This window comes from Channa argus, chromosome 5, assembly GCF_033026475.1.
Source record: "Channa argus isolate prfri chromosome 5, Channa argus male v1.0, whole genome shotgun sequence".
Lineage (NCBI taxonomy): Eukaryota > Metazoa > Chordata > Actinopteri > Anabantiformes > Channidae > Channa > Channa argus.
Genome location: NC_090201.1, coordinates 10,908,706 through 10,925,596, shown reverse-complemented (window position 1 = coordinate 10,925,596; position 16,891 = coordinate 10,908,706). Strand labels below are relative to the sequence as shown.

Here is a 16,891-nt window from a genome sequence, read left to right as displayed (position 1 = left end):
CTGACCTGCATCCTATTCATTTCTGCTGAGCGTTCATCCTGGGTAAAGGCATGTGGCAAAAGCAGCTTGATTGTTCTTGCGGTTGCTGTTGCAGGAGGTCCATCTGCCTCTCACTCTAAGTGTCTCACCTAAATTAAATTCTAAAATGGGGCCATATGTAGCAAAACAATAAAAAAGAGGTACCACCTTGATAATCAGATCATATTCAATGATGAAAACCTTCTATGTGACTGAATGCTGTGATACAAGACGACTGAGGTGCTTTTCCTGATGATGCGAACCTCCACCTCTGCTGGGTAAAGCAACGTGTCCTCATAACACAAAGATTTTTCCTCACCTGAAAATTTGGGCCAGAAAACTGGGGGCAATGCTGAGACTTTAAGGATCCCAGGAAAATATGATGACGGGAAGCCAGCATGGCCGAATCTGGGCCAGGATGCAGTAACCTCTGGGTCACACTTAGATCCATGGACTGCTCCTTGGGTATGGGTACTGAAAGCTGATTACTGATGATCCATCCACTACAGGAGAGAGAGAGAGCGAGATTAGGGATAATAACACATTACTTTGTGAAAAGACAGTGACTGTCTATGCGTGTGGGTGCCAGAATTATTTATGCATCATTCAACACACCTTCCTCATACAGTATGCAATAATGTGTCAATGTCTCGCATGATGATCATAGCTAGGTCATCATCGCCAGACATTAGGAGTATCCAAAGTAGTTCAAATATCTTAGATGTCTAGTTCCTAAAACTAAGGGACGGCTGAGGAGGTAGATTTTAAACATATATTCACAGAAAAAGTTTATAGAATCATTGGAAACTCCTTTACTGTTTGTGATTAAAGTAAACATTATCAAGAGTGCACTCAGTTTATTTGGCCTACGTGTATGCCCAGATGTGTACTTGTACTTGAACTTGTCAGGTTCACCAGTCGTATTTCATTTCATTGAAGTCTTCCTGCTTGAAGTCAACTGGCCTTTGTCCAACATTGCAATGAGGAAAGCAAATGAGAGTGGTGTTTGTGTGTTTGGGGTCAGGGGGCACAAAGGAAAGAAAGAATGAGGAAGTGGCTTAGGGAGTTTTTAAACACTGTGCGGTCACAGCATTTGGGTCAGATACATCAATCTGTCAAATCCCTTTCAGGTTTTACTAAAATGAAAGAAATAGCTAAATATAGCACGAGAGAGACAATTGAACCCAGCCTCAGTGTCCTAACTAAAGACATATGTCTTTTTATAGGTGTACAGGAGTGAGAAAAAGTTTTAATCCATTTATGTAATCCAAAGGCCACTGTGTAAATATATTCAAGCAAGCTTACATTTTGCCATGGATGATTTAATGATTTTGCACACATTGGCACACATTAATGTGGGCCTGATGGTACGAGCTAGTAAACAGAGGACAGACGGGAAGGCTATTAATAACTGATACTGGGGCATTATATCAACTAGAAAAACAACATAGAAACTCTCAGATCATTATTTTCACGGGTCGATGCTTTTGACACCTGAAGCCAATAAACGCGGTGAGTAATCTTATAGTACAATAGAAAAGACAGATACAGTTTAGAAAGACACACCTTGCTCCTTCTGCGGCGAGAGGGTCAGTAGGAGGGAGGGAAGTATGTGGAAATTTATTGAACTTATACTAAATGACTGCATACTGAGGGACTGTAACCCAAAATATTACTCAACATTACTCATATTCTGTAATTCCTGTAAGTGGAGGCTTCGTGTTCAGTGTCTACCAATAAAATTAACAGCAGCTCTAGTGGAAATGGTGCATTGGCTTAGATGAAGCATTTACATATGAGTTATACCATCTAATTTTTGGCCCAAAGCTGCCCTGAACAAACAGATGCAGGTGCAGGCTACGTTACTTTCCCCTTGTTCCAGACAGAGAGACTGACAACAAGGGAAATAATCATGTGTGTGAAGTTGTGTGGCAAGGGGTTAATAAGACCAGATTCATTTAAAGAACAATAATAACATTGCAATTTAAGCCAAGTCATTTCAGTTCTGTTGCCCTTCTTGATAGCCCAACAGAGAGCTCATAATAACAACACTGTTAGATCATGGGGGCAGCTTTGTGGTTTCATGTTTTCTATATAAGTGAGACAGAGAACAACAATGAGAGGCAGGATTACTTGTACGGTTTCTAATAGAGAACCACGAAAAGCCTCCTGTCAAAACTATGCCTGCAATTTACACACCTCTTACTCTCCATGGCTCTCTTATGTCAGTGGAATCTCACCCCTCCAGGTAACACAAGGAAGCCAAGACAAGTCAGATAAAAGTTTCAGCTCTCTGATTGCATGCCACTATTGAAAATTACTTGGCCTTGTTTTTTTTTAGGACTTTTTAATATTTTAAGAAAGAGGTGCAACAGGAAGTACAAGTTTCAGCTGAACAGCCCTACCAGAAGAATGTCTGCGTGTTTGCTGAGGAAATCAGACAATCACTTAAAGAGTGGGACAGTGGTTGTAGGTGGGACTAAAATAATCTGCATACACTCTCACACAGACATACGAAAACATGCTTACCAAACAACTCAGCTCCCCTGAGAGAGAGGAAATGATCAGGAAGTCAGTCTTACTTCTCATCTAAACAGAAAAGAAACACCTGTGGTTAATATTTTCACTGTGAAAATACAGTGAGGACTAAGCTGCAGCAACCACATGTACAGTTTCTCAATGCTACTCACTTTAAAAACTACCATTTTCTTTTCTGCAAATTGTGAGAAAAAACCCACCATTTTAAACAAATATATATCGGCTTATGTTCAAAGCTAATTGTAATGCACTGATGTTGTGACGACTATAAAAGTGACATATAAGTAATGTATAAGTAATGTAAGTAACTCTGCTCTAAAAATAAATGATACATATTAAAATTGAAAAAAATAGATGATCATAAGATAAAATCTGGAACATTTTAAAAATAAGGAGAAGTGTGTCTAGATAAGATCAGTGTGCATGCTTCTCTGTCTCTCATTCGAGCGTTGTGGTGCTAAAAATAGGCAGGAGACAAACTTCTGGTTTCTGTAATAGCATATTTGTTTCACAACCATCATCCTCTTTCTGTGGGCCTTGTGCAGCAACACACCAAGGAACTGACAAACACACACACACACATAGTGGGCATGCCTGAACACATGCACTAGCTCCATGCACACATTCACACACACAGAAACACAGTCACACAGACTCATGTCTCTCTATACGTGTGAGGACACTCATTGACATAATGCAATCCCTAACCCTTCTTCTCACCCTAACCTAAACCTAATACTAACCCTCCCCTAAAACCCAGTCTTGACTCTCAAAAAGCCCTTTCAAGTTATATGGACCAGACAAAATGTCCTCACAACAATGCTATTGAAACACAATTTGTCCACACAAGGCAATAAAGACATGTACACAAACACACACACGCATACAGAAACAGTAACTTCCTGTTTCTAAAGTTAGCCTGCACCATAACATCCTCTTGGTTCATTTAGGCAAGCAGAAGCTGCTATTTTGGTTGAATGGCTTCACTGGCTCACTTCTACAGCTTGAGAGAGTTATAGACCTTTAGCAATATTTATATCCACAGTGTCGTCCTAAAATGTGCTTTGTTTATTTTTAGGCTGGAGTGAGCTCCATAGTAGTATTAGATGAGTTAGATCTGGAAGAGGCAGGTCAAACACCAGCTACAGCTCTGTGTATTCAAATGTAGGCAGCAGCTTTGAGGTTTATACCTGGTTAGATGAGCAATAAAGCAGAAAGAGCAAGAGTTCAGAAACAAAATGACTACAAACAAACAAAACTAATGTTTTCAGGTAGATATCAAGACTTTAAATTTATTATGTTTATAATCCGGCTGGGCACTGGACTGTATTAACAAACACTTCTCTCCATGCTGGCCACCTTCAGCAGCCCTTCACCACCTATTCCTCCATCCTTTCCTCCATTTCTCCTCTGTCCTTACGTTTATAGGAATCCACAGCTGTTGGGGACATTCTGTGTCTCTGCTTCCGAGCAGCTGGAGTATCAATCTCCTCGTGTGTGCATCAATGTGTGCACTCGTTTGTGTGTGTCAATCCCATGCACACCCAGATATTAATAGCTTGCAGTTGTTTCTTTTGAGCGTACACAGCAGGTCTTTGTGTTTGCATAAGTAGGATCTGCTTGTGTGACAGTTGAGAGTGGATGTGTATCAGTGAGTTGGTGCCAGTGTATTAATAGTGCCCATTTGTTTCGTTTGAAAAACACTGTGGCTCTTTGTGCAACCTTCGCTATATGCATGCAGCTGATTTATTTTTAGTGTCACCTGTCAGTGAACACATGTGGTCATCTTTGTAATCATGCAGGTGCACATGTGTTTCAGAAAACAGTTTGTGCATTGCTGTTTCAACACATTAATAGCATCACACCACTTGTTTTCGAATGTGTGACAATTGTGTGGGGCTGTAAATGTATTAATAGCCTTTCCAATTACCAACATATACTTCAGTACGTGCGTAGTGTGAAAGCCAGTGGCATGCAATATAACATGTCACCCTCATAATGTATCGGCCCTGAATGAATGTGGAGGCTATATGGAGACAATTTAATAAACCATTAGTATCTGATATTATTACAACTTTGAAATACTTGAAGTATTTCTGTCATAAATAATTGTCCTTGTCATTATGCACTACTGCTAAAGCTGCCACACAAGAGATGTACGGTAAGGTTAGCGACCATCTACATCTGTGCTCAGCTGATGGGACTGGTATTAATATCTGCAGCAACATTTGGAGTTCAGATGTTCAGCCAGTGTCACTGCTTAACCTTAATGCATAGTGAAATGACTCAAGTTTTGTTCTTGAATGTGTGGTCCTGCATGCTCATAAGCTCAGTGGTTTTTAACAACAACGGGGAACAGATGAAGTATTCAAGTACAAACTGTCTATGTACAAATGGCTGGTAAACCATTGCGGGCGGGGTCGCCACAGCGGATCATTGTCCGCATGTTGATTTGGCACAGTTTTTACGCCGGATGCCCTTCCTGACGCAACCCTCCAATTTATACCGGGCTTGGACCGGCACTGCATCGCTGGGGAGGGAGGAATGGGCTGTTAGGGGTTCAGGGTCTTGCCCAGGGACACTTCGACATATAGCCAGGGCCGGGGATCGAACCACTCACCCTGTGGTCCGGAAGCAACTGCCTTTACCAACTGAGCTATAGCCGCCCTTATAATATATATTCTATAATATTATAATATATATCTATAATAATCTATGTTAAAAGTCAAACACAAAGGCAAATATGAACTTAAACTGGACTGTATATAACTTAACACCATAATGATAGATAAATATAGATAATGTTAGGAATTCTGACCCCCTTTTTCAGAATTACATCTTCAATGGTGTTTACCTATAGAACCTGTACAACTATGGATTTTATTTACATCATATGGGGCGATGGCATACTGCACTTGAGAGTCCCAGCTTAAAAGTTTAAGTTTAAAGTTTAATAACACAGATCCTTGTCAGCCAATATCAGACAATGGTCTGCATTTTAATCCAGCACCTGCAGAGGTTTGTTTGGATGTGGGCCCATTTTTGTGTCAGTCATTTGGTGCATTAACAACTGATTTTGTCCTTCCACCAGTCAAGAACTCAAAGAAAATCAGTCTACAATGAATCGAAAAAAAGAGAGAGAAAAACTGCTAATTTTCCTTTTAGAGAAGCTGGAATCCATTAACTTAATTGCTTAGCAAAAGAATGATAAGATAAATGTAATACAAATCTTTAGAAAAAGACCAATCTATCATTATTGGATGTTTGGCATTTGTTTATCCTTACAGTTAAACTACAGTATGTAGAGCCATACCACACAGCTAATTTCCTTGTCATGAAGTAACAAATTACTCATTATCCGATGGCGGACTTGACTAACAATGAGGTTATTAGCATGAGATTCCTTCACTGTGTAGTCTTCTCTTTCCTCATCAGTACTGTTTTGTACTATCCCTGGCACTCTCTTCAGCCAAAAGGTCAGAGGTCAGACAGATATAAGACTTCTCTTGATGCTGTGTCCCTGAGGTGCCGAGGGTAAAAGGTGAGTGTCACAAGCTTGCCTGCCCTTTAATGTGATTCTCCAGCTAGATTTCTCACAGCCAAAACAGATGGACAATTGTTTGAATTGTTTCATTATTTCTCCTGTGGGTTCCAAAGGCATCTTTCCTGGTGGGACTAAACAGAGCTAAATTTGGCTCATGGTACTGTCATATGGTTGGCATAACCCTAACCCTGACAAATGACTAACTGTAAAATTGGACTGAAACTGACTTGGCTGAAGATGAACAAAACAGATACTGCTAAACGAGTTGATGCTAATGTACTGTTCATAGCAGAGTGAGTTAAGAGACTTTATTAGCACTAATACACACTCTCAATCAGACATAACACACACAGATTTACAACTTCACATAGCCCTGTGTGCTAAATATGCAAATTAAGACATGGGCTACCCTTTAACCTGATAGGAACACCAGCTGACTTCCTTTCTGTACTTTAAAAGAAACAGTAGCTCATGATCTAAGCATGGACTGATTCAGGTCAGTGATCTGTGCACCACATCTCCTCCCACAAACATCCACATCTGTGCTCTGATCCTGAAATGATCAGCTCTCACTGAGAGAAGTACATACAGTGTGTGTGTGTATATATATATATATATATATATATATATATATATATATATATATACACACACACACATACACACACATACACACACACACACACACACACACATACACACACACACAAAGACACCACAGACACACATTTGCTTTTAACACTCAAAAACCTAGCACCAGGATGATATGACTGGTAAACTGGTTCTCAGCCCACTTCCTTTTTTGAAACACCAACGTGTCTGCAGCATACATATACATTGGGTTACACCCTGCAGTCAGAATGAGGATACTGCCACCTATTAGCCTGCTTTTACTGTTGGTTTTGATAATGTTAAAAACATTATTTAAACTGTCTTAACTTAACTTAGAATTTCCTAATACGCTTCATCTTTTGCCCTCTCTCACACAAAAGCACACACACGGGTGATGCAGAGAGTGATGATCCCACTGCTGTTTTTGAGGAGCAGAGTGTGTCAGTAGTCAGCTGAGTTGATGTTAAATCAGGAAGAGGAAATGTGATCTGGGGCTCTGGCCGATCCAGAACACTATCCCTATTGTAAGTGTACTGCTGTGGCTCACACTGGGAAAACACTGGGGACTTTTAAAGGTTATCTGTCCTGGGAAAAGGTTAATATTCACTTTCACAACTAGCCTGCAACACAATGGAGTATCCAAAATGGATACTTGATGATGATCTGATCACTAAATATGGTTTGTCTTTGTTGTACTTCTACTTCTCTCAGTGTTTACTTAACTAAGATTAATAAACAGGCAATGGAAATGGGTGATGAATCAACAAGTGTTGAAAGATCACTTACTGGTTGTCTTAGTCATCCATGCAGTATGCAAAGTGAAAATAAAACAAACCACTGAAATGGTAATATCCTCATTTGAACATTTAAAGCCAATAAATACAATAAAGACAGTTAATTAAAATAACTGATGACCATTTTGATAATTATCTGTACAATTTAAATAACACCTGACATTTCCTTCCTAGCTCTGGCTTCACAGCTGTGTGGATCTACAGTTTCTCCTATATGACAGTTTTTAATGGTTGTTGCGTTTTGGACAGATCACATCAGCTTGGGCTTTAGGATACTTTAACAGGTTAATTTTACTATTGTCTGACCAAATAGGTAATTGATTCATCAGCAGGTAATTTGTTGCAGTCCTAGCCTAATCTCACCAAAACAGTAATCAATTAGTTGATGCACAGACAATCTAACATTCAAACATCTACATACAGCAACTTAAGTTTTTTGTAATTTTGTGAGCAACATGTAATTGCAAATTGTTTGTCTTTAAGTTTTGGACTGATGGTCAAATCAACCAGGCAAATTGAATAGATCCCTGGTCGTGTCACAGTTACACAATGAAAGGTTAGGGTTTCATGCACTCAACTAAAGCATTATCACATGTTGAGGTATACTGATTTACACCTCATTTAGATGTCAGATAAAACACAGTCACAGTTTTGTTTGGTTTGGAATTTAGTTTATTAGTATTGTAGACAGTTGTAAATTGTTGGAAATTTAGTATTGTTCATTTGTGCATTCTTGAATAAATAAAACCCTGTTTTTATAGAAAAAATTGTTTGGTCCTCTACAATCAAATTCGGCTATGGAAAATTGTAATGGGAATTATTCACTTTGTTCTGATATTTTATACACAAAATGGGTGAGCCATTGCCTAAATAATGAGTCTAAGTGATAGTGACAACAGTCTTTATTGGTGCTCCACTTCTAACTATGTTCTCAGATTTAACATACATTTGTAAAAAGAGAGAGTTATGTAGGCAATTAAAGTGTTTAAGATCGTGAAGTTCGGGCTCAGTGACTTTTACCAAATAAACTTTAAAACTAACAAAATGCTTTAAGCGATCCAGATCGTCTTACGTGTTTCTTATAAACATGAATGTCTCCTAGACGGCTACAGTATGCAAAGTGAAACTCAGGTTCATGCCTGGAGAGCAAGTCAAAACACTGGCTGCTAGCAACCACATTGCAGTGCTGAAATAGCCTGAAATGCTCTGAAATAGCCTGCATGAATTGCAAACTGCAGAACTGATTACTTTACAACTAGTTAGATCAGTGCCTGAGGCACAGCTGATGCCAGCTAGAGGAGAAATTAGGTGGCGGTAGCATGTAGAATTCAGAAAATCCCCCGAACAGAAACAGTGTATGTGGCAATATGTAACTAACCATGTTCTATTTTGGTGCTAAATGTTTCAGCCGTATAAGACAAACCCACAGGCTGTCATGACAAAGAAGGAGCACGAAAGATTTGTGAACAACAGTTTGGGTAAGATGACACCAGTCATGCAGAATACACGGGTGTTTCTTTTGTATGTATAATGTACTTTTGTAAACACACACACACCTGGATACAATATTTGCACGCTGTAACTAAAACCCATGAAGACAGGTAGATATTTATACATGCAATGATCACTGTAAAGATTACTGCTGTTTATCAGAGATGATGAAAGGAAATTATTAAGGAGCAGTGTAGAGATGTACACGGACACAGAAAGGAGTTAGAGGACTGTACATGGTACTGACTCCTTTGTGGCCCACATGAAACTAATGTAACTGTAGTCACACAGCATGGATGAAGCTATGACCTCATCCTGTCCAGAGAGGGAACCTGGAGATATGAGAACATTATTCCACACATGGCTGCTGCGTGTGTGTGTGTGTGTGTGTGTGTGTTTGTGTGTGTTTTTGTGTGTGTCTTCTAGGGACCAAAAAAACTTCTGTGAGAAATAAGAATTTTTATGACGTCTGTCATATTACAGTACACACACACACAGCTACCCACCCTATGGTCCTCAAACAACCAAACATTTGTTGCCTAGTAGTGAATGAGTCAAACTTTTCAATGACGTTATGGGTAGAAATATATTCAGCAGCAAATTCTACACTTGACCTCACAATAAGGCCTAAATCATAATTACATTTTTATTCCTGTAGCCTGTCAGATGAGGATACATTATGAGGAAATTCCAGTCAGTCAGATGTGGCAGGTAGTGAGCCGTGTACTATTTCATACTGCAGCATCCGACACTGACCTCACATCTTTACTTACACTGATTCTGTAAAAGATTTTTTTTACTGAATATGAAAATGATGGAATCATCACATTGCGACAGGAAAATATCAGCCAGGTGAACAAAAGCCAGAGGAAGAAACACAGGAAGGACTGCTGACATCTTTTATCCTAATTTTCTAACTAATTAACACTTGTTGCGGTAAATTATCTCACGACCCGAGTTCTCGTACACGAAATAAAAAAAAAAACACAGCGTCAACAATGTTAAAATAAAGTCGTAACAGGTTTGTCGAAGAAGTTAGAGGTCTCACAGTCATTAATAAACGTCGCTTACCTTTTGGAGGTGAAGTTCAAAAACGACGCATTTTCACTTTGAGGCAGCAGCGGATGGAAGACAAAAGACAACGCTACGTCCAACCCCCTGTCCTTGTCATAGCGTAGTGTTTCTGACTACACGGTTGGTGAGATGGTTCCGAGACTTGTAGACACGCAGTGCGCTAAAACCTGCACTTTTAAAAGACAGGAAGAGAGGGGACTGAAAGCCTCTTCTCCACGTTATGTGTGTCGTCCTCACTGAGTGTCTGTCTATTGGGGGTGAAAACGCGGATAAGCAAGTCTCACTTTCATCCGTGTGTGTGCTGCTGGTGTGAGGGCTCCACCTGCTGCACCCAGCTGGGTAAGGATGCTGTGTGTGTGTGTGTGTGTTCGTGAGTGTCAGGGGCGGATGGACAAGGGGAGACAAGGACGCAGATGCTCCCCTTATTGAAGGTGTCCCCTACCTCCTTTCAGCAGATTCTCCTCATCTTTCCCCTTTCCAACACTGTTTTTGTACAGCTGCGTACAGTGTCAACTAAATTACAATATTTACAGTGTAATAACACATAATTTCTCTAAGTAGTACAATACAGTACATGTTTTGTCATTGTCTATGCTGTAAAACCTCATACAGGTATTTAGTGGAATTAAATAAGCGCTCACAACTAGAAGGTGGTGGGTTCGTTTAAGGGGAGAAAGAGAAGAGCTCCCCCATATAGTACAGAGAGAGAGATGCTGAATGATGATTACAGAAATACACATCTTATGCTTTGGTATATGTATTCAGTAAATTGCAATACAATTGAAGCGCTTGGAGAGATTTTGGGCCACCGTGTTAGGTGCTCTCCACCGCCATCATCAAAACACCATATATGGGAAATTTATTGCATTTTTTTGGAACACTGGTGCTTCTTCTCTCCATGGTGCATTGAAAATGTTCTGGCAGCAGGCAGTGGCCCAACATCTTACTAAGACACCTTTTCCTTTAATTTGTCACCCGTCTCTATGTGCATATTTACGCACACACACACAGAAAGTTAGTTTATTTACGCAGTGCTCACTGGTCTCACATGGTCTCTCCCAAGCTGAACTCTCACTGTTTCCTCATCTGCTTGTGATCAAATCCACACTCTGCTAACACTAAAGTCCACATCATTGGATCCATGAAAATAAACCAGTCTAGGTCACAACAACTGCTAAAAGATTGTTAGTTGAGGCAGTGTTTTATTTCATGTGACCCAGGCCAGTCCCATGATTTAGTGGGTTTGATGTTGTTCAGTTAAATTGTGTACCTAAGGGGAAATTATGACCTGAGCGAAAAAACCTGCTATCAACAACACTCAGTCTAATTCTAACAACAGTATGTCTTTTGCCTTGTGCTCTTGGCAGGCCATCCACATCACGGGACTAACCGCGGGTCTGAATGATTTAAGATACCTACGAGCAAATTCAATTTTGTAGGACAGCTTCCAGTTTGGACAACACATGCTTGAGACAGAGCGTCTTCATTTTTCAGCTGTAGAGACTGCCTGGAAAGGTTGCTAGTTATGTTGTAATTTCCCTGAAAATAAGCCATTTTCCATCGAAAACACTTGAAGGTTTCTTTGCTAATTTGTTTGCATTATCGTACATTTCTGCAATTTATATGACAGGAATTTACACGAAATGTAAAACAAAACAATCACACAATTTTAGGAAATGTTTGTGGGGGTGCGAGTCTACCTGTGCGTGTTCATGTCTGACTGAGTGGATCAGAGTGTGGGGGAGAGTCATTAGACCTTCAACACATGAGTGTTTTAAAGAGATGATGCCTCTCGTAGACAGAATTAATACAAGAGGCAGAACAGTGAAGACCAGAAAGGACACATATGGCATACATGGGTAGGACTCCAAGGTGGAGTTTTGTGGCCAGTAGGGCTTACTCCTCTTCCAGTCACAGGAAGCCAGTAGGAATGAGAGGAATGCAGTCAAGCAACACGGTGATGGAGGGAGCAGCAGTTGCAAGGCAGATTGCCAAAATGAATGAAAGAAAAGGAGGGAGTCAAGGCAAGATAGCACGAGTGAGAAAGTGATTAGAGAGTGGATGGGGCTGGAGTGCGAATAATTAAAATACACATACAGGCAAAAGTCAACACTGGCATGCCTCCAAAGCCACGTTCACATGATCACATACTGTACCAAAACAAACGCCCAGCGGAGGACTTTGTAGCTGCGTGTGGTGCAAGCGTAATTGTTCTCTCTGGTATTGACATGTTTAGTGTGCATAATGTGCATGATATTGAAGGAGTCACTGACAGAAATGCCCCAGCACATTAGTGTGACGCATGGAATGTGTGGAGTTATCAGTCGGACAGATTTCCTGGTAACGGGTTGAGGCTGGGGGTCCACAAACAGGAATTTGGATTTTACTCTCCAGGGGGTCATCCTACCTAATCATTCGCACAGATACACACAAAGAATACCAACACAGAGCCTACATTTCATTTATTTTATGCTATTAGCTTTCAGTTTGTCCTGAAAATTTCTAACTACTGGGTTTCTTGACAAGTCAAATAACATCAGCTGTATTTATAGTGAAAAGAAATATGTATCTTAGAGGGCTTTACAAGATGTACAGCATACCAAGACATCTATCATTTTACCGTGTGCCTATTTTAGAAAAGACATGATCTACATAGTGCTCAGAGGAAGAGCAACAAATGAGGAAAGACAAACATAAAATAGATGTCATTTATATACAGAACAAACAGAAGTAGTAATAGTGATACTACACTAGTACTATCCTACAGCATCAAAGACTTACAGCTACAATTCAGCTCAACTAAAATTCCACAAACAATGTTTTCACATAGTGCACAGAGAGGAAACTTTCCTTTCATATGTAAAATAGTGGTTGTTGAAATGCAAAGATTGTTAACTTTCTTCTTTCCATCTTTTCATAAAGACCACCGCACTTGTTCAGGTAGGCCCCGTGTAGCTCGAGCCGTAGCAGCTGTGTGGTAACTTTGAACTGAGAAGTTGCTGAAGGCTGCTCGCAGTGGCGGGTTGCCTCTAAAGCCTTTCCACTCCAAGCAGCAAAGGGATGTCAACCCACAGAGGGGAGAGAGAGCACTCAGCGCTCGCCTAGTTTCTCTGGAAACTGACTGTGATGCTGGAAAGTGTTGCTTTACAACGCCTTCACACTCTTGTGTGCACACGTGTGGAAAACAGGCCTCGACACAGAGTTCAGAAGAGTGTTTGGATCTTTGAAAAGTTACAGTATGTGACATTGCTTTTGAATCCTACACTTGTCAAACTGAAGAAACATGAAGGTGCTGCAAACACGTTGGTAAGGTCTCATAATGTTTTTATGAAACCTTTATAGACTTGACATGGATATAAAGGGGAGAACTACATTTATGATAAGTCATAATGTATAGCACAAAGAACAAAATATAATTACATTTAAATGTTCTGTTTCCATCACAGAACATTAATTTCTGAAACTATATAGTTGAGCTGCTTCCTTCAAGACAAGAATGACAATTGACAATCAAGACAATACAGTTACAAAATATTATAGTATTGTAACTTTTCCACGAGAGGGTGGCACTCTAATAAATGCCTGTATGGATTGTTCATTTTTCAAACAGAGACTGCAGCCTGTGTAGGTGTTACATGAACAGCCTCACTATGGGCCATTCATTAGTATCATGTACCAGTTTCATGTTCCTTGTTCATTCCTTTACATTGCCCACTTCAACTCCCTTGGCTGATCCTGTTGTCATGAAGAGCCCTCTTCAGACTAGAGTGGACCTAATAGGATTGCCAAACTTTTCTTTCTGAAGACAAATAATGACTTGTACACAAGTGCTGGATTTTTTGGACTGGAATATACAACATTGTCTGCCTTCTGTGCCATTTGTTGACACCCACTAGGTTTAATTTAGACATCCGCACTGTGATTTACTCTCACTGGGAGAGTTATGTCCCCTCAGGGCCACTTCCAGCTAACTGGCCTCTTAACCTGCTGCCCTCATCCTTTGCAAACTAAACAAATGCAGAGTCTGATGATTTATCACAATGACCATCAAGTTCAAACTATTTATAGAGTTTGTCCAACGCTGAATAAATTAAGATTACAGTGTTCTCACCATTGCTGCAACTATTAGCTATTGCCAATAAATAGGTCAGTTAATGTATTGATCATTCAGTTAATCACCTGGTCTGTAAAACGTCCATCCTAAGTCACTACATGTTGTTTTCACTGACCAGTTTTTGAATATATAAAGAATGAGATTTATTATCATAGTGGACTGAGAAAACCAGAATATATTTTCATTTTAAGGCCTGGAATGATTGTGTTTTACTATAATAAATTGTTTCACTCATGCTTAAGAAATGCTTTACAGCTAATTCATTTTCAAAGTGATTGTCCTTTTTGGCATCAAAACAATATAAATGATAACTTGTAGTTATATATATATAGATATATATCTGATATATCTATATATATATGGCAAGGCAAAAACTCAATGACTGAAGCCAGACACAAGAATGTGATATATAAACATAACTTCCCAGCACCAAGTTTCTACATGTTGTGGCTTTATATGCAACTGTGATCAGTGATCAACTCAAAAAAGGTATGATATTCAGAGACATTGGAGTCAGAGAAAGGAGCATGGTGGGGTTAAGTGAGAGATAGTGAGTGTGTGTGTGTGTGTGTGTGTGTGTGTGTGTGTGTGTGTGTGTGGCAGACCGATGGCTCTAAATGTGTGAAACTATGACCTAAGGGCAGAGAAGGCAAGGAATCAAAACAAAAACAAAGTCCAAGCTGTGGATCATGACACCCATTATTTTTGGAGAGGACACAGAGCAGTTGAAGTCTGATTTATAGCCCAACAAACAACGTAGACAAGTCTCTAAAAATGGAGCAGCATGAGAGAGTAAAAATAGAGCAACAGTTTAATGTTTTGGACAGGAGAGTATGCAAAGGCTGAGGCAAGCATTTCATCTTGCACAGCAAGATTTATGTAGCCCACAGCTCCAAAAACCCATAAGGCGGGGTTAAGAGCTAAACCTGCTACACATTGCTCCACAAAGTTTTTGTCTATTTTCTAAAAGAAATCAGTTGTAAACATGTGGCAGTGTTTTGTCTGGGTTTTTAAATAATAATAGTATTCAATTGTCAACTTAAGCAACTCAAACTGAATTTACCAACTCAAGCATGTCAACACAATTTCAATGTTCACGCCTTGCACTGTTCTTGCTTAGGAGAAAAAGGGATCAGTACTGAGGACGGGCATTCCTGTGACAGCAACTTAATTAAGGCTAGCTATATCAACCAAACCTCTTTCCAGCCTTTTTTGGAATGAACTCTCTTTCTCATCTCTGGCTCTCTGTGTTTGCCTCCTTCGGTATTGCAGTGATGGACTGTTGTGTGTCTCTTCATTCTTTGCACTTTTCATGGACAGACTAGCTCTCCTGGGTGGGTGGGTCTGTTTTCAATTTTCTCCCTTTCCCATTGCTGAGAAACAACACTTCCCAAACCAAACAAATCAAACAATAAAAAAAAGGTACAGTGTTTTTTTTTTTTTTTCTGGTGCGGATCACAGTATTCCTCTGAACATTCTTGATCATTTATAAGTCTGCATGGTTTTGCTGTACTTACACTGATAAGAATGAGAAGAGCAGCTTCTACTTTAAATCCCGAACAAAAGCCATCCAAAGCTGACCATCTACAGGTAGCAAAAGTAAAGACAAGCCAAAGCAACAGCAGAACTAAGACCCTTCAGTCTGGACAAAACTGTGTCAACATGTGCAGCCAGAATCCTTTCTTCAGAGACGAGAACAAAACAGACTGACATACCTTATGTACTGTGCAGTCACTGAAGAAGATATGCAACTGTTTTCACACTTTTTATTCACAGATATACACTCAATCCAAATTTGCAATATCTCCTACCTGTTTTGGGTGCTGACATCCAGGGAGAGGACGCTCCGTGCTCCCACAGCAGTCCAGTCAATCACAGAGGCAGCGGTTGGACAGGCTGAGAGGTTCGGAGAGAAGATATATCCTGCTTTGACAGGGGAGTGGTGCTGTAGCGCTGGAGCCCGGCTGTGCACTGACAGAGTACCACAGTCAACTGCTTGACACAACAGGCTCCCTCTGACTTTTCTGTGTCTTTCACTTCCTCTCATGTGAGCTTGACTATCGCTCTCTTTTTTGTCGTTTTTTTTTTCACTTACTCACTCTCACACAATCTCTTTTTCTGAGAAGACACAGTTGCTCTGCCCTATCACCCCCCCCTGTAATTTTTTTGTCAGAGCTGCCCCTGCACCAGAAGCTCTGGATAGGGAGGGGAGAAGGAGGGATGTGTCTCTGTGCGTTTGTGTGTGTGTGTAAGAGAGAGAGAGAGAGAAAACAGAGAGAGAAAGCGACAGATTATATAGTTCGAGTGTCTGAAGGACAATAGCAGGAAGTATTGTCCTAGGATACATAAAGTACGTGGGCTGAAATAAGAAAGTTGCACTAAACAGTGGCATTAGCTGATGTCTGTGTAATTGAGAGTAGTACACAGGAAAAATCTAAGCAAATATGTTGCTGATGTCCCTCAGTCGTGTTTTATTTGACACCAGAACATAATTTCTTTTTGTAGTAAGCAACTCGTGCTTGTTCTAAAGAAGTCTTTAAACACGCAGACTAATCATCAAAACAAAATATAAAGATCTCCACTTATGGTTTGTTCCTGTGTTTTTCAGGTGAAATAGAGTCTTAACTTGTTTAGGGTATAATTTAATTTTTAGGATTGAATATAGTATATGAATAGTATATGAACATACTCCATTCAAAAATAAAT

General features: G+C 40.0%; 1 protein-coding gene across 6 annotated transcripts in view; it reads right to left on the bottom strand.

Moving 5' to 3' along the window:
* Positions 1–16,333, bottom strand: part of LOC137127297 (histone deacetylase 7-like) — a 37,536-nt gene extending 21,203 nt beyond the window's left edge. The window contains exons 1-3 of one of the 6 annotated variants that reach the window (XM_067504104.1): positions 15,997–16,138; positions 2,548–2,607; positions 338–521 (exon numbers count right to left, since the gene is read on the bottom strand). In XM_067504104.1, the coding sequence (XP_067360205.1) occupies positions 338–469 (132 nt within the window). In that variant the 5' untranslated portion in view covers positions 470–521; positions 2,548–2,607; positions 15,997–16,138. Of the gene's footprint in view, positions 1–337; positions 522–2,547; positions 2,608–10,068; positions 10,335–15,996 lie in introns of those variants that run through there. The other 5 variants (XM_067504103.1, XM_067504102.1, XM_067504100.1 and 2 more) reach the window with 5 other exon arrangements.
* Between the last annotated feature and the right edge of the window lie 558 nt (positions 16,334–16,891).